At 45.5% G+C, this 18,051-nt stretch overlaps 1 protein-coding gene across 2 annotated transcripts in view; it reads left to right on the forward strand.

Moving 5' to 3' along the window:
- The window catches only part of RRAGD (Ras related GTP binding D), a 259,744-nt gene that overhangs the window by 155,368 nt on the left and 86,325 nt on the right, over positions 1-18,051 (forward strand). For both annotated transcript variants that reach the window (XM_073589575.1, XM_073589574.1), the window contains exon 2: positions 348-643. In XM_073589575.1, coding sequence (XP_073445676.1) covers positions 401-643 — 243 coding nt within the window. In that variant the 5' untranslated portion in view covers positions 348-400. The remainder of the gene's footprint in view (positions 1-347; positions 644-18,051) is intronic.

Raw genomic sequence — 18,051 nt, forward strand, 5'->3', positions numbered from 1 at the left:
TCTTAGTATGGCCAGTCCTATATCCGTAGTCCCCCGGTCCCAGTGTGTTACCTAGGTGGGTCACCCAAGCATCTACAAAAGAGCAGCGCAGCACATCCACTTCCTTAGGACTTGGGAACACATCATCTTTTGACAATGGATCATCTCACCATCTTACATGGGTCCTGTTGGTAGTCCGCATACTCCTTTTTTACTTATGCAGCTGCTGTATTTTTATCTCAACAGGATGTATTTATAAAATCTCCTAAATTTTCAAAGCTATCTGGGTAGGAAGCTTTGATAGTTTGCATAATGCTTTCTAACTCATTTATTCAGGATGCCGATCCTTACTATCTGTTTTACTTTAGTTTTAGATTTCACCGATCCCTTCAGCACAGAAGTAAAGCCAAGAATCCTTTTAATGGGATTACGAAGAAGTGGGAAATCCTCCATTCAGAAAGTTGTGTTTCATAAGATGTCACCAAATGAAACACTTTTTCTGGAAAGTACCAACAAAATTTGCAGGGAAGATGTGTCCAACAGCTCCTTTGTAAACTTCCAAATCTGGGATTTCCCTGGCCAGATTGATTTCTTTGATCCAACATTTGATTATGAAATGATTTTTAGAGGAACAGGAGCATTAATATTTGTCATTGATTCGCAGGTAAGAATTCCTAATTTATCAGCTTTTCAATATTTTAAAATGTGTTTTTTTTTCCCATTTGTTGTTAGGTTATACATCATATATGAACGAGATACAACTGGGAGTGACTTTTTTAGCAAAGCATTACTAGAAAACTAATACAAGTAAAGTACAGTAAAGTGGCATGTGAAAGTTTGGGCACCCCTCGTCAAAATTACTGTTATTGTGAACAGTAAAGCAAGTTGAAGATGAAATGCTCTCTAAAAGGTTTAAAGTTAAAGATGACACCTTTCATTTGTTCTGTATGTTAGGCAAAAAAAATATTGCCAAATGGAAAAATGAAAAATGGGACAATGCAAAAGTTTGCGTACCTTTGGAGATTTATGGCTTGTCCACTATCATCTTTAGGAAAGACCAGGTGATGCAAATTTCCCAGCTTCTGTAAAAACCCAGCCTGCTCTAACCTTCAGCCAAATAACTGTAGTCATAGGTTCTTCTAAGCACCTGCCTAGCACTCTCAAAATTAATATGACCTTCATGGAAGAGTCATCAGAAGAAAACCTTTCCTGCATCCTAACCATAAATTTCAGCATCAGAAGTATGAAAAAGAACATCTCAACAAGCCTGATGCATTTTTGAAACATGCCCTATGGATTGATTAGGTTAAATAGAACTCTGTGGCCACAATGAGTTGGCCACAATGTATTTAGAAAAAAGGGTACAGAATTTCAGGAAAAGAACATCTTGCCAAACATTAAGCATGGGGGTGGATCAATCATGCTTTGGGGTTGTGCTGCAGCCAATGGCATGGGGGACATTTCACTGGTATAAGGAGGAAGGAATTCAATGATATTTCAACAAATTCTTGATACAAAAAGCACCATCTGTAAAACAGCTGAAGTTGAAAAGAGGATGGCTTCTACAAATGGATAATGATCCTAAACAGATGTCAAAATCCACAATAGACTACCTCAAAATTCGCAAGCTGAAGGTTTTACAATGGCCCTCACAGTCCCCTGGTCTGAACATCTTTGAAAATCTGTGGCTAGACCTCAAAAAAAGAATAGAACTGGAAGAATTTTCCAAGAAAGAATGGATGAAAATTCTCAATCAAGAATTAAAAGACTGTTGGCTGGCTGCAAAAAGCGTTTAAAAGCTGTAATAAAAAAGGGGGTGCTACTAGGTACTAACCATGCAGGGTGCCAAAGCTTTTCCAGTAGCCCATTTTCCTTTTTGCAATTTTTAAAATGTAAAAGATGAAAATATATATTGTTTTGCCTAAAATACATAGGAAATATGTCATGTTTAACTTTAGGCTTTTTAGCTATCATTTCATATTCAAGTTGCCTAACTGTTCACAATAACAGTTATTTTGACCAGAGGTGCGCAAACTTTTACATGGCATTGTTTATCCAGCTTTAGTAACATTCATAAAAACTTTTGCAGCTGGAGGCTGCATGTGATTATATCTTGACACAGGCTGGTTATACCAGAGGAAGAGCTGCACTTTAGTGTTAGGCCATGTTCACACGTTCAGTATTTGGTCAGTATTTTACATCAGTATTTGTAAGCCAAAATCAGAAGAGAAACAGTCAGAGGAAAAGTATAATAGGAACATGTCATCATTTCTGTATTTTTAAACCCACTGTTTGTGTTTGCTTACAAATAATGAGGTAAAATACTACCAAATACTGAACATGTGAACGTTGCCTTAGTAATAGAGATGGGTGGATCCATTCACGGGATTCTTGTCCGTCAGACAAGTTAGTGGTCTCTGACTACTGGATGGGAGGCTCGCAAATTTCATAACTTTTAGGATTCCTGGGGTGGCTTTTGATTATTAAAGGGAACCTGTCAGCAGTTTTGGCCGATATAAGATGCGGCTATCACCTTTCAGAGCTTATATACAGCATTAATTCACGCCAGGGCTGCCACTAGGAATTTCGGGGCCCCATACTGGCAAAATTTTCGGGGCCCCCTTGAGACTCTGCCCAGGCTCCACCCCAGCCCTGCCCTCCACCCCTCGAACTGTCCACAGCCCCACCGCTCTCTCTTGGAAAAACTCCACTTCTCACCAATCACACATTAACAGTTCCCATCTCCAGATCACACACATAGCCAGCAGCTCTTGTTATGGCCAAAAGATTTTTTAAATCTGCCACCATGACAAGGTAGACTCTTTTGGCTGGGCCCTACTCTACTGTAACCTATTAAACATTTGCTAAAATATCCAATACAATTTAGGTATATTTTTTATTTATTTTTCAATTTTTAAAATGACCAATAATATCACATCCAAAGGGACAAATACCACCACACCATGCCCAGACACCATATTACCACCACATAGTGACCTATAATACCACATACAAGGAACAAATACAGCCATACCATGACCAGACCACATATTACCACCAGTGACAGAATAATAGCACATACAAGGGACATATACCACCGCACCATGACCAGACCACATATTACCAGCACATGGTAACTGGATACTACATTACTGATCATTAATAAAAAAACATATTACTATCACCATAAGTGCCATTATACACAGGAGATCTGTACTTAGTATGTAGTGTCTGTGTACAGGTAATACTGATCACCAGTGACATTATACACAGGAACTCTGTATATAGTGTCAGTGTACAGGTAATACAGTGATCACCAGTGACATTATACACAGGAGCTCTGTATATATGTCACGTGACCCGTCCTGAGTGACACGGCCAGCAGGCCGGTAACTGATACAACAGGACGCGGCACGTGTAATTGTCCTATGTGACGCGGCCCGCAGGCCGGTAACTAATAAGACAAGGGGAATAGGGAAAACCTGGGTAACAATAACAATGGTTGCCCTGCGATAGGGAATGGGGACGTGGAGACCTCCTGCACTCCCCTGAGTCAGTGTCTCTACACTCCTTACGTTCCATAGGCCGGTTCTGCACCGGGCGACGATCAGGAACCTCAAAACCCTGACTCGCCCTGCACCTAAACCCTCACTAGGGAATTGGTCAGTGCGGAAACTAATCCCACCACTGCACTAAACACACATAAGGAAAAGTGACAAAACAGTGACAGCAACAGAGCCCACCACCTGCATGAATCTTCTCCTCCACCGTGTCCGACATCTGGGTGCACTGTCCAGAAACGGACCTTGTCAGCATCATAGTGCAGCCTTGGAGCAAACAGAGTCCACACCTGCGTGCAGCTGTCCACAAACATAGTCCCGCAAATGAGTCCAGCTTTTCTGCCAAAAAGTCCAGCATGCTTGAGTCCAGCTCTCAGCAACAACATCCAGCATTTTGAGTGCAGCTCTACACCATAGCTGCCAGTCCACCAATCCATGCGGGCGCTTCTTGCTGACACCATAACTGCGACTCCACCACGCCATGCCAGCACTCCTTGCAGACACCATAGCTGACACTCCAGGGATCTCACTGAGCTGCCCGTGACTCTTTTAGCTCCATCCTTCACCCAGGCTTGCTTGCAAATGAGGCACTATCACCAACAGTGATCAACACACCTGATACTCTCTTATAGAGCTACCACACCTGTTACATAATTACCTGCAAAAACTAAGGTAACCAAAGTGCAATGACCCTAAAGGCCACCGGGGGGAAAACCAACTTTGGCACACAGCCAAAGGGAAAAAAAAAGGTTACCTAGCATTTACTCTGTCAGATCCAACCTGGATCGTGACAATATAGTGTCACTGTACAGGTAATACAGTGATTACTGGTGACATTGTACAAAGGCACTCTGTATATAGTGTATAGTGTCATTGCACAGGTAACACACTGACTCACCAGTGACGTCTCTAGGTAAAGTCCTTCATCTTTGCTTTTCATCTTTCATCCAGCACAGATCGCCATCACGTCTTCCAGCCAGGGCTTGTCTCTGGAGGAAATAACACAGTTATCTAGAGCTCCACTTGCAGAACACATTACTTAATTTTTTTCCCAACTTCTACACTACACCAGATGAAGAAAAAAGGTGACATAGTGTCACTCTGCACAGTAACAGAACCTCCCCCCATTTAAAACAGTATCCTCAAAAATATAAAATAAATACATCACTGCAGTAATAATATCCCTTAATTAGCACCTATGGTAATAATATCCCCCATCCTGGCTCCAGCCATATTTTGTCTCATCCTGCCCTCATGAGTATCCATTATGCCCCCACATGATCTCCAGATCCTGCCCCATCTGTCTAATCGTATCCATCCTGCCCCATGATCCTGCACCATGTTTCTCCCATCCTGCCCCCTGTGTCTCACATTCTGCCCCCTCCTGTGTCTCACTGTCACATTCTGCCCCTCCTGTGTCTTACTGTCACATTCTGCCCCTGTGCCTCACATTCTGCCCCCTCCTCTGTTTCACTGTTACATTCTGTCCCCTGTGTCTCACTGTCACATTCTGCACCCTCCTGAGTCTCACTGTCACATTCTTCCCCCTCCTGTGTCTTACTGTCACATTATGCCCCCATGTCCATTCTGTCTCCGTGTCTCACATTCTGCCCCCATGGTCATTCTGCCCTGTGTCTCGCATTCTGCCCCCTCCTGTGTCTCACTGTCACATTCTGCCCCCTCCTGTGTCTCACTGTCACATTCTGCCCCCATGTCTCACATTCTGCCCCCTCCTGTGTCTCACTGTCACATTCTGCCGCTCCTGTGTCTCACTGTCACATTCTGTCCCTCCTGTGTCTCACTGTCACATTCTGCCCCTCCTGTGTCTCACTGTCACATTCTGCCCCCATGTCTCTCATTCTGCCCCCTCCTGTGTCTCACTGTCACATTCTGCCCCCTCCTGTGTCTCACTGTCATATTCTGCCCCCTCCTGTGTCTCAGTCATATTCTGCCCCCTCCTGTGTCTTGCATTCTGCCCCCATGTCTCACATTCTGCCCCCTCCTGTGTCTCACTGTCACATTCTGCCCCCATTTCTTGTGTTCTGCCCCCATGTCTTGCATTCTGCCTCCATGTCTTGTATTCTGCCCCCATGTCTTGCATTCTGCCCCCATGTCTTGCATTCTGCCTCCATGTCTTGTATTCTGCCCCCACGTTCTGCATTCTGCTCCCATGTCCATTCTGCCCCGTGTCTCACATTCTGCCCCATGTCCATCCTGCCCCCATCTCTTGCATTCTGCCCCCATGTCTTGCATTCTGCCCCCTTATCTTGCATTCTGCCCCCATCATGTTGGCATTCTGCCCCCATGTCTTGTATTCTACCCCCATGTCTTGTATTCTGCCCCATGTCTACATTCTGCCATGTCTTGTATTCTGCCCCCATGTCTTGCATTCTGCCCCCATGTCTTGCATTCTGCCCCCATGTCTTGCATTCTGCCCCATCAATTCTGCCCCCATGTCTCTCATTCTTCCCCCATGTCCATCCTGCCCCCATGTCTTGCATTCTGCCCCCATGTCTGCATTCTGCCCCCATGTCTTGCATTCTGCCCCATCATGTCTGCATTCTGCCCCCATCATGTCTGCATTCTGCCCCATGTCTCATATTCTGCCCCCATGTCTGCATTCTGCCCCCATGTCTCACATTCTGCCCCCTTGTCTGCATTCTGCCCCATGTCTTACATTCTACCCCATGTCTTGCATTTTGCCCGTGTCTCCAATCCTGCCCCCTGTCTCCATATTTGCCCCTGTGTGTCAGCAATCCTGCCCCCTGTCTACATATTTGCCCCTGTGTTTCTCCAATCCTGCCCCCGTGTCTCCATTCTGCCAGGGAAACGTATTGCCCCTTTCGATAATAGAATAAAATAAAAACTTTCTTCTTACCTGACCTCGCTCCTGCGGTGAAGATGGAGCTGCTGTGTGAGCTGAAAGGACCTGTGGTGACGTCATCGTCATGTGATCAGGGGGCGGAGCTGATCAATGCAGAAGGCCTGTGATAATGAAGACGTCACCACAGATCCTTCAGCACTTCTCTAACTTTCGGATGTCGGGCGCTGTGGCGGCTCTGCTGATGTGTGAGCTGCAGGTGAGCTCGGTGATTTATTTGTTTTTTTATCTACTGATTGAGAGACTTCCTAAACGATTAGCAAGTATATGACGCTGGCTTCTACTGCTTACAAGTCCGCTCACAGTGGTGAATCTACTGCTTAAAAGTCTGTTCACATTAGTGAACCACCGGGCGTTTCCCACTGCACTCCTATTCAGAAGTAATAGTCACAGTGGGGGTATGTGCAAGGTACATTTATAGTACTTTATGGTTCCCCCAGTGTGTTTGTTTCTGTTTTTATTTATGTCTGTATAGTTATATGGTAGGTGTTTTTAATTAACTATTAGAACGCAATACTGACCATGTTCTTAGTCACTAGAGCCTAACCCGGACACTTCACTTTTTTTTTTTTTTTAAACCTATGATTTGTTCTGTCTTTTTTGTAGTTTGATCCATCAATACTCAGTATCTTCTAGCAATTAATGCTTATGAGTTTATTGTCTTGATCCTACAGGTAACTATATACAGTGGGGAAAAAAAGTATTTAGTCAGTCAGCAATAGTGCAAGTTCCACCACTTAAAAAGATGAGAGGCGTCTGTAATTTACATCATAGGTAGACCTCAACTATGGGAGACAAACTGAGAAAAAAAAAATCCAGAAAATCACATTGTCTGTTTTTTTTCATTTTATTTGCATATTATGGTGGAAAATAAGTATTTGGTCAGAAACAAGCAATCAAGATTTCTGGCTCTCACAGACCTGTAACTTCTTCTTTAAGAGTCTCCTCTTTCCTCCACTCATTACCTGTAGTAATGGCACCTGTTTAAACTTGTTATCAGTATAAAAAGACACCTGTGCACACCCTCAAACAGTCTGACTCCAAACTCCACTATGGTGAAGACCAAAGAGCTGTCAAAGGACACCAGAAACAAATTGTAGCCCTGCACCAGGCTGGGAAGACTGAATCTGCAATAGCCAACCAGCTTGGAGTGAAGAAATCAACTGTGGGAGCAATAATTAGAAAATGGAAGACATACAAGACCACTGATAATCTCCCTCGATCTGGTGCTCCATGCAAAATCCCACCCCGTGGGGTCAGAATGATCACAAGAACGGTGAGCAAAAATCCCAGAACCACGCGGGGGGACCTAGTGAATGAACTGCAGAGAGCTGGGACCAATGTAACAAGGCCTACCATAAGTAACACACTACGCCACCATGGACTCAGATCCTGCAGTGCCAGACGTGTCCCACTGCTTAAGCCTGTACATGTCCGGGCCCGTCTGAAGTTTGCTAGAGAGCATTTGGATGATCCAGAGGAGTTTTGGGAGAATGTCCTATGGTCTGATGAAACCAAACTGGAACTGTTTGGTAGAAACACAACTTGTCGTGTTTGGAGGAAAAAGAATACTGAGTTGCATCCATCAAACACCATACCTACTGTAAAGCATGGTGGTGGAAACATCATGCTTTGGGGCTGTTTCTCTGCAAAGGGGCCAGGACGACTGATTCGGGTACATGAAAGAATGAATGGGGCCATGTATCGTGAGATTTTGAGTGCAAACCTCCTTCCATCAGCAAGGGCATTGAAGATGAAACGTGGCTGGGTCTTTCAACATGACAATGATCCAAAGCACACCGCCAGGGCAACGAAGGAGTGGCTTCGTAAGAAGCATTTCAAGGTCCTAGAGTGGCCTAGCCAGTCTCCAGATCTCAACCCTATAGAAAACCTTTGGAGGGAGTTGAAAGTCCGTGTTGCCAAGCGAAAAGCCAAAAACATCACTGCTCTAGAGGAGATCTGCATGGAGGAATGGGCCAACATACCAACAACAGTGTGTGGCAACCTTGTGAAGACTTACAGAAAACATTTGACCTCTGTCATTACCAACAAAGGATATATCACAAAGTATTGAGATGAAATTTTGTTTCTGACCAAATACTTATTTTCCACCATAATATGCAAATAAAATGAAAAAAAAACAGACAATGTGATTTTCTGGATTTTTTTTTCTCAGTTTGTCTCCCATAGTTGAGGTCTACCTATGATGTAAATTACAGACGCCTCTCATCTTTTTAAGTGGTGGAACTTGCACTATTGCTGACTGACTAAATACTTTTTTTCCCCACTGTATATATATATATATATATATATATATATATACACATACATATTTTTTTTTTTTATTCTTCATTGATTCACAGCGCGAGTATCATTATGTTACAATTTGCATAATTAGCATATTTCCTAGAGGAGCATTGTGGCTTTAAGTCTCCTCATCTCGACATGCTTAGTATGTCATTCTCTGCAAAGAGAAATGATTCTTCTTGGATAGCTATCACATTTGAGAGCTGCAGTCTAAGGAAAGATGTTAATTTACTGCTGGTCGTACATCTATATATACATATTTCACTACACCCTGGCTAATCAAAAGCTGCGTGGGGGTGTGTGGCCTAGGCAACTAGCAGGGCAGATGTGTTGTCTTGTAGCTCCTGCTCCTAGGCTAAAATTTTTTCAGAATATTAGCATTTAAAATAGCCCAAGTTGCCCAAAAGGTACCCTTCTGGCAAAGGGACTTCCTGTAGAAGGAAGGGACCAGAAAATCCTAAGCAACGGTGGCAGAAGATCCCATAGATCGGACCTGAAGACGCCTTTAGTTGCACAGAGAGGGAGTCACAGGAGACACTGAAGATCACCATCTCCATTGCAAACAATGGAGGAATCTGACCGCCTAGAGAACCGGTGATGGATGGTGGGAGAACGGTGAGGACGTGTGAGGTGAGGAGATTCCCCAGTGTGGGAACCCGGTACAGCGTGGCCGCAACACCTCGGGTGTTCTCTCCCTCCCATCTCGGTGCACATAGCTGCACCACTTGTGTCGGAGCCTCGACGGGGGTCCTCTGGGTGGTGGCGGGTTCCCACAGAGGAGGTGCGGAGGCAGGGAGCGCGGCGGCCTCTAAGAGCGGTCCATGTGTGTGACGGTGGGTGGCTTGAACCCGGAAGTGGAGCACTCCGGCGGCCATCTTTATGGGAAGAAGCGGCAGTACCTGAACTCACTCAGTATTGATTAATATATAATATTCTGTATTCCTTGAGCGCCATCTGCTGATCTACAAGCTTATGTCGATTTAACGTTAAATTCTACCTATAAATACACAGCCTGCTACTGATGTGAACTTTTTACCTGCTATTTCCAGAGGTCAACGCTACACTGTGATTATTGCGTTTTTATAATGCACCTGCCTACACGTGCTTGGATAGATAACGGATAAAGCCCCCTCCTATTGGGGCTCGCCTTCAGTATTGCAGTTGACCCCGTCCCTACCTGGGATATATAGGTGCCTATTTGTTGCTTGACCCTACCTATTGTTAAGTAAGTTGCTTCAGCTAAATCCCGGCTGTAGTATACCCCTCTTTTGTTACATGCATACCTTGTGACTACACACTCCCCATTATCACCCAGGGATAAATTTGTGAACCCTAGTAGTTCCAAATCTGTTAAAACCAGAGCTCTGGTTGCCAAATCTCCTCTTAAAACACCAGACTCTAATACCGCCACTTCTGAGAAATCTCTGCAAGCCATTGCGGCTTCTATCACGATGAAACTCATGCCGGCGATTGACTGCTCCGGGCGTTTAGAGCAGCTTCCTCGTTGAAGTATGAGGGTCACTCCCTTCTCATGTTTCAGGACTTCTCCGCTTTTGTAGTAACCAAGCGCCGTGCTTTTTCATCAGTCTGTAGACTGTTACATGACAGGGGTACACGTTTTGCCCTTCTATACCCTGCATGCCTTCGGGTAGTGCTTCACGTGGTCATATGTTCTATTATTTTTGGGAATTGGGATCTTCATAGTGATGTGATCTTATTGCACAATTATCACCTAGGTTTTTCCTTTTTAGATTGCACAATGTTTGCTCTTATTTTGTAAAATTCCTTTCCAGGGGTTGCTATTAGTTGGGATAATTTGACATGATGTTTATTATTTTGGTTTATATGTTGTTTTCCAGTTCGTTTGGGGAATTGGGGTGAGGGGTGGCTTTCACTTCCTTGGGCACAATCTGCACTCAGTCTTTTTGGTTAATTTGGATATTAAGGGTTGCTCGCTGGGACAGACCTTTGCCCCTATGTCCTTTTTTTACTATTTCTATTTCCTGGCCTCCATGTGGGATAGGATATCATGGCTACATTCAATGATATAGCTTCTCATATCAATATAGACTATCTCAAACTTTTATCCTGGAATATAGCTGGTCTGAATTTGCCGGTTAAGCGTAGAAAGGTATTAGACCATATTATCCGCCTACGCCCGCATATCGTCTTTTTACAAGAAACTCGCTGGCTTTGCAGAGGTCCCCCAGCGCTCCATAATAGACATTATTTGGAGTACTTGGAGGCTTCCTTTTCACGGAAGAAGCGCGGGGTGGCCATTTTGTTTCATAAAGACCTTGAATACTCTATACAAGATGTAGTGAGAGATAAGGCGGGACGATATTTACTAGTTAGAGTCCTTATTGAACAGCGGGAATACTGCCTCATTAATGTTTATGCGCCCAACACTGCCAATCCTTCCTTTTTTGCTAGACTCTTGGAAGTTGTTCATGGCTAGCATCCCACTAATACAGTATATTATTATATATTCCGGACGATGTTAGAGCGCACCCTCTAAACTTAATCTCCATTAAAGCTCACACGGGGAATTATTCTTTGAGTCTCATATACAAATCACTGAAACCTTTCATACAGTGGTCAGATTCTTCACCGGGCCCGGGGAGATGGGTATCTCAACTAACTGATTGTCCGGTAAAAGACCTCTCCAAAGCCGCATTAAGTATTATCTCTATGCTACCGTATGATAGTTACACAACCATGACTCTCATGATATTCCATAGAGCATATATCTCCCCAGAGGTGAAATCTAAAATGTCCCCCTCAGGTGATTTTCCCTGCCCTAAATGCTTAAATTCCCCAGCTGATACTTTTCATTGTCTCTGGGACTGTCCAAAAATACAGGAGGTTTGGGATACACTCTTGCAACATCTCACTAATACTTTTGGTGTATCTATTTCTCTTTCTCCGGAGTGGGCCACATTCCACATTCTCCCACAAGATCAGTTGGTGAGGCTTTCTGCTCAGCGGCGCCGTATTCTATTCGTTTGGGCGGCAGCCACCCGCAAAAGTATTCTTCATCTATGGGCACAGGATAATACTCCCTCTTTGAGCTTAATTACTACGAAGGTAGCCTATCTCTTCCAGATGGACTGGATAGAATCCATATTAAATACAGAAAAATACACTGAATGGTTTTTCCTTACATGGTCTTCTTTTATTAATACCCAGACATTATCTATATGCCAGGTGATTCATGGTTGCTTCCAATTTACAGACTGGTACATGAGAGAGCAAATTGACGGCAGAATTCCTATTAGACTTGACTGATGTTATTTTCTGAAGATGCAGGTGTGTGCCCGGGGGGGGGGGGGGGGGGAGTTGGGAAGTTGGTTATAGTTATAACACACTGTCTAATGTTCAAAGTACTGTAAAAATCTATTTGTCGGATCTTCTCTGATGCTTTTGAACAATTTCTGTACTCTTTGTTTACTGTTCAATAAAGACGGTTTGAAAAACAAAAAAAAAGCTGCGTGAGGATTCCGGATAGTGAGATATTCGGGAGCCTCCCAATCAGTGGCCAGAGACTAGTGACGTGTCCGATGCACCAAAGTCCCGCAAATCGACCCTCCCATCTTTAGTTAGCAGTTCTCCACTCTGACTCCTAAAGGTAGATCTTTGATCTCTACTGCTCTGTCTGCATTCAGAAGTTTGTTGTCTTCACAGGAGAAGAGTAAATCGTCATAGAGCAAAAGTGCCAACCAATGACCCCAAATTCTAGTCGTTATAGCCTCTTGTATGAATTATTATTCATCTCCTTCTTTAATAGGAATCTGTCAGCAGGTTTTTGCTTCCACATCTGAGAGAAGCATAATGTAGAGAAAGAGACCTTGATTACAGCGATGTATCACAACTTCACTGTTTACTAGGGGCAGCAGTTGTGACACAATCAGAGTTTGTAGATGTAGCAGAGCTCAGAAAGATAACCCCACCCACACCACAGTAGCACACAGTCTAAGGGCTCATACTCACTTGTGAGAGACTCGCATGATTCTCGTGCGAGTCTCTCGCATGAAAACCTGGTGCTGCCGCCAGCACTCAGACCGGAGCTACATGTATTTCTACGCAGCCGCACGCTCTAGTCCCAGTGTCGGCGGCAGTTCCAGGTTTTCATGTGAGAGACTTGTGGCTGCGATTCGGAACTAACAGCACTTTGGAAATCCCATCCACTACTGTGTCAGTTCTGGCTGCTGCGGATTTGATGCTACATAAATAAACAGTGTCAATCCCGCAGCAATTACTGATTGTGGGCATATACCCTAATAAGTTACACATCACTCAAATCAGGGTCTCTGTCCATACCTCATGTTGCCCCCAGATTACATAAAAAACCTGCTGACGGATTCCCTTTAAATTATTTTACGCAAGTCAGTAGAACCTGTGGAAAACAAAGATGGAAATTACTTATGTTCTTCCTATGCCTTGTGAAACGTGCTTGCTGTGTACTATCTTTCAAACACTTTTGTTTTCTTTTAATGTATCTGATACGAAAAATAATTCAATTTTTGAAATATTTCATAGTTCAACATTTTTTACCGTTTTATTGCTACATCCCATATACAAAACCATGTATCTTCATGATAAAAGATGATATGGGGGAAGAAAACGCTACACAGAAGAAAAGGTGCACGTGTAACCAAGAATAATATAATAATGTGGCTTTATTATTTATATATATATATATATATATATATATATATATATATATATATATATTTTGTGAGGTAGCGCTGTCATTCAGGGTTGGGGGACACTCGCTTGCAGCGATAAACACATCCGGCACAGGATTTTCCAACAAATCATAGTCCATGAGGTTTATTCATCCTTCATAAACCTCCAGCAGTAACATGCAACTGTCTTATAGCAGACAGCAGGGTATCTTCACACTGGAGCTCTGCTCCCCTATAGCCCTCCTAGTCACACAGGCTGTGCTTCATCTAGCCAGCAGGCTATACAGTCTCTCAGTAGCAGTCCCGTCTCTGGGTTACCTTGCATGCTGCTTTACACTGCTAATGTTCATTCCCTCTCCCTGGGAACGGTCAGGCACACATCGCCATTAGTCACAGCGTCCACACGTGCTGTTAGTGAGGAGATCCTTCTCCTCACGGGACCTTCCAAACTGGACCAATCAGGTCCCAGCATTCACCCCCATGTGACCAGACCTCAGGTACCTTATATGGTCCATAACCACACCCACAGGTGATCACATGGCTATGACCTCACCCAAGGTCCTATTGCAGACAACCACACACAGGCTTCCCTGACACATTGTAACAGAACGTACTAGTCAGCAGTACCTCTGCTGATCATTATGATCTTTCAGTATCCTACACCTATCAGGGCAATGGAAATGTTTATACGGCTGTCCTGGGGCACCCACACAGCGCCCCCTAGCGGACACAGCGGTCACTGCACCACATACCTCCCCCCTATGTTCAAACCTGTGGGGTTGAACACACAGCATAACCCCCGGCTCTCGAGACTGGGCACTCACTACACCTTGCCCACCAGGTCGAGAGAACCGTCTCCATTTGTCATACGGCCTCATCTCTACGTTAGGCCTCCCCCGCTCCCAGCGGTCATAATACCGGTCATTGTCTTTGACCCCCCAGTCACGGTTTGTCTGCGTCATCAGACACTCTCTAGTCTCCACCTTTCTGCAGTACACTTCGTCACCTGATCTTTCTCTCACTGACCGTCTCTTTCGGTTGGTGCGGTCATAAGTCTTAGTAGAGCCTGCTGTCTGGTCTGAGTCTGACTCAGTCAGCGTCTCACAGGAACTATGGTCTTTCAACGTCATCCTGCCAGTCGAACTACCCCTTGCTGACACTCTTCTGCCATCTGCCCTGTCACTTCTTGGAGGAACAGTTCGGGTCCTTACATCTTGGGTTGGAGGCGGCCGCCACCTGGTATTCTGTATTTCTTTATTAATTCGCCGACGGTCCAGCCTCAACTGCTCAATTTCTTGCAGGTACTCCACTCGATACTCCACGAGCATCCAAAATTCTCTCAGGCTTTCCATGGAGCCAACCACCATGATGGAAATCCTATCCACTTCCCTGGATACCTGGTCATCATCAGGAGGGATCCTCACCCTCACCACACCGGAGATATTCACAAGGTCTTGCATTACCTTCCCAGACCTTCCAATGATTCTCCCAATCAGAGTTTTGGGTACCGGAACCACCTCTTTCCTCAAACCCAACCAATCCATAGCCTCTCTTGCTATCTCTAGGCGTCGAGCAGCCTTCATATTACTCTGCCTAACCAATTGTTTGACACGTAGACACTGCAAATGCATCTCTTTCAGGACAGCTACTCGGTTTGATGTATCTTCCCTGGCTGATACTATCACCAACTGCCGAGTCTCAGGTGCCCAGTGCACCTCACACGCTTTGACCGCCTCTTTGAAAGCCTCATGTACCCCTTCCTCCGCACAGGCTTCTTGCATGTTTTCGGGTACCTCGATCACAGATTTGAAGGTCGTGGTCTTGCTCTCTTCCTGGACAGAAGACTCTGGCTTTACCACAGACACTTCCCTCACTACAGTTGACCCGACCAGGTGACTGTCTTCTTCGGCTCTTTGCTCACCAACTTCAGGAGATTTTATCTCTTCGCGAGCCTTTGCCAAGATAGGTACCGGCAGTTCCGCCTTGTTATCACTCGGACCCAGCTGCTGCACATCTCCGTCCAAGCTCTTCTCCCGCAGAAGACCTTCTACTACTCGTCTGAGTTCCTCAATCTCTTCCTTAAGGCTCTTGTTCACACTTTGACAGGTGGACAGGTGACCTCTGAGCTCCAAGACTTCTTTCTCGAGCCCCTCCACCTTGTGATCGGCCAATTGTCTCAAGATTCTCTCTTGTTTGACATGTTCTTCCACTGTCTCTTTTATTAGTTTTATCTCCTGATCTTGTTCTCTTTTGGCCAGCACATGTCGCACCACTAATTCTTTAACTATATCATCAAAGGGTACCACTGAGTCAGTCCTATCAGTCGAGTGAACCCCCCGGTTACCCTCTGACTGTGTTTCTATTCCCGTTATCTTCTCGATTAGGTTACCACCAGTCCTGTCATGAATTTCAGTCAGCACAGCATTAGATTCTGTCCTAGTGGTGGCTACTGGCAATAACACGTCACAGTCACACCACACCGTACGGTGAACCCCCAAGACACTCTCTATCCGTGTGTCAGCTCCGCTCTTTTTGTTTACCACACCATTCTCATTCACACTGTGGAACGCTTCAGGTGACGTCAGGTCAGTAAATTCGTCTGACGCAATTCTTTCTTCGGTCGCCCTTACGTCTGGCCTTTCCACATTAGGAGGCGTCAGCGTCTCAGTGTCTGCTAGCCCTACAGTAGAAACGTCTCTATCCTCCTGCCCCACATCTTTAAACATGACAAAGTCCCGTCGCCTCTCAAAGGTATGCACTAAGTTTGGTGGCATACTACCACCTTGGCACTCCCCCTTTGTCATCTCAATTAGGACTCTGCCCACCTTATAATTCACGATGACCCCGTGGAGGCAGCGAACTCTGACGTTTTTCTCGGTCAGAGCTAAAACAAGCGGAGTTCCTGTGAGAGTCACCCGACTCTTTGAGTCCAGCCTACCAGGGACTCCTTCCCGATGCAGCATCACGGTACACCCCTGCGGCCCATCGTCACTATCCGGAAAGGATATCCCACATTCTGACCAAGTCATACACACACACTGCGGTACTCCAGATATACCTACTGAGTCATCTAGTGCTGTCATTTCTTCAAACTTGGCCCTTTTCTGGACCACCACCCCACTTTGGGTTGCCGCCCCCTCCCGGGACTCCACCCCTTTTTGGGTTACCAATTTGTGACTCCACCCCTTTTGGGGACTCCACCCCCTTTCTGGATCTCCCCATGTCTGTTATACCGGTCTTCTCAGACCACAGTTCACACCACACAGTTTGTGTCTCTTACGATACCACACAAGTCTTTGTTGGCACCACCACAGCTCCTGCTGTCACCGATCACCGGCACCACCGGCTGCTGTTCACACACAGCTGCTGGTGTCACTGCAGCTCCTGCTGCGCCATCTTCGTGGACCCGCCGATCCACCGGAAGCCGCTTGTCCCCTTCGTAACCCCGCCGGGTTACCGGAAGCCGCTTGTCACCCTCGAAGATAAAAGAAACCACAAAAGCGCGCCCATAGGGCCTTACCAGTGCAGGTATAATGGTATAACGACATAATACAGGGTACTCACCCTTAATAGTTGTGTAAAGCCACAACTACTGTATCCGCTTAGTCACATGCAATAAAGCTGCAGCAGGATGGTGTAGACAGACAGCGTCTGCTACCAATGCTCAAAGAGGAGATCCCAAAAAAGGAAAAACACCAGGTCCCTGTGCTGCGAGATCTTCGTGACCCCACTGAGCCACAGCAAGCACCTTCAGGCTTTTTTGTAGAGGAAAAAAGAAAAAACACATGCACGAAAAACTCCAAAAAAACTCACGTATCCTGTCTGTGCGCTATTCAGGACGTACCGTCTCCGGCTGAGACCGTCCAACACACAGGGCACACCGGGTGCTATTCAAGGAGCTGACCCTCCTCCCAGGGTCTCCCAACACACCGGCCTCACCAGGTCCAAGGTCATATCACGTGTTCCAGGGATCCGATTCCTCTCCCAGAACCTCCCAACACTGATCCTCCAGGACCTTGCTCACTGACCCAGGTCAGTACAACAACGAACACCTGTCGTTACCTGTGTCGGACACACAGGTACTCGGGTACCTCTTATCCGCAGAGGCACCCTAGCAATCACCAGTCTCTTTCACTGAGCTGCTGTCAGTATACGGCTTTCACAACCGTCAGCCCTCCTGGCTCAGCGTTGCCAGCACTGCAACATGCGCTGTTGGAACCGCAGCCCTTAGCAACAAAGTTTTTTTTTTTTGTTTTTTTTTGGCAGTCCTTTTCCGTTGCCCCCAGCAACAAGGCTACTATATTGCCCTTAGCAATTCTCCACCATTTGTGAGGTAGCGCTGTCATTCAGGGTTGGGGGACACTCGCTTGCAGCGATAAAAAACACATCCGGCACAGGATTTTTCAACAAATCATAGTCCATGAGGTTTATTCATCCTTCATAAACCTCCAGCAGTAACATGCAACTGTCTTATAGCAGACAGCAGGGTATCTTCACACTGGAGCTCTGCTCCCCTATAGCCCTCCTAGTCACACAGGCTGTGCTTCATCTAGCCAGCAGGCTATACAGTCTCTCAGTAGCAGTCCCGTCTCTGGGTTACCTTGCATGCTGCTTTACACTGCTAATGTTCATTCCC

The sequence above is a fragment of the Dendrobates tinctorius genome, unplaced genomic scaffold, assembly GCF_039654945.1.
Source record: "Dendrobates tinctorius isolate UK_male_01 unplaced genomic scaffold, ASM3965494v1 ptg000111l, whole genome shotgun sequence".
In the NCBI taxonomy this organism is placed as follows: Eukaryota; Metazoa; Chordata; class Amphibia; order Anura; family Dendrobatidae; genus Dendrobates; species Dendrobates tinctorius.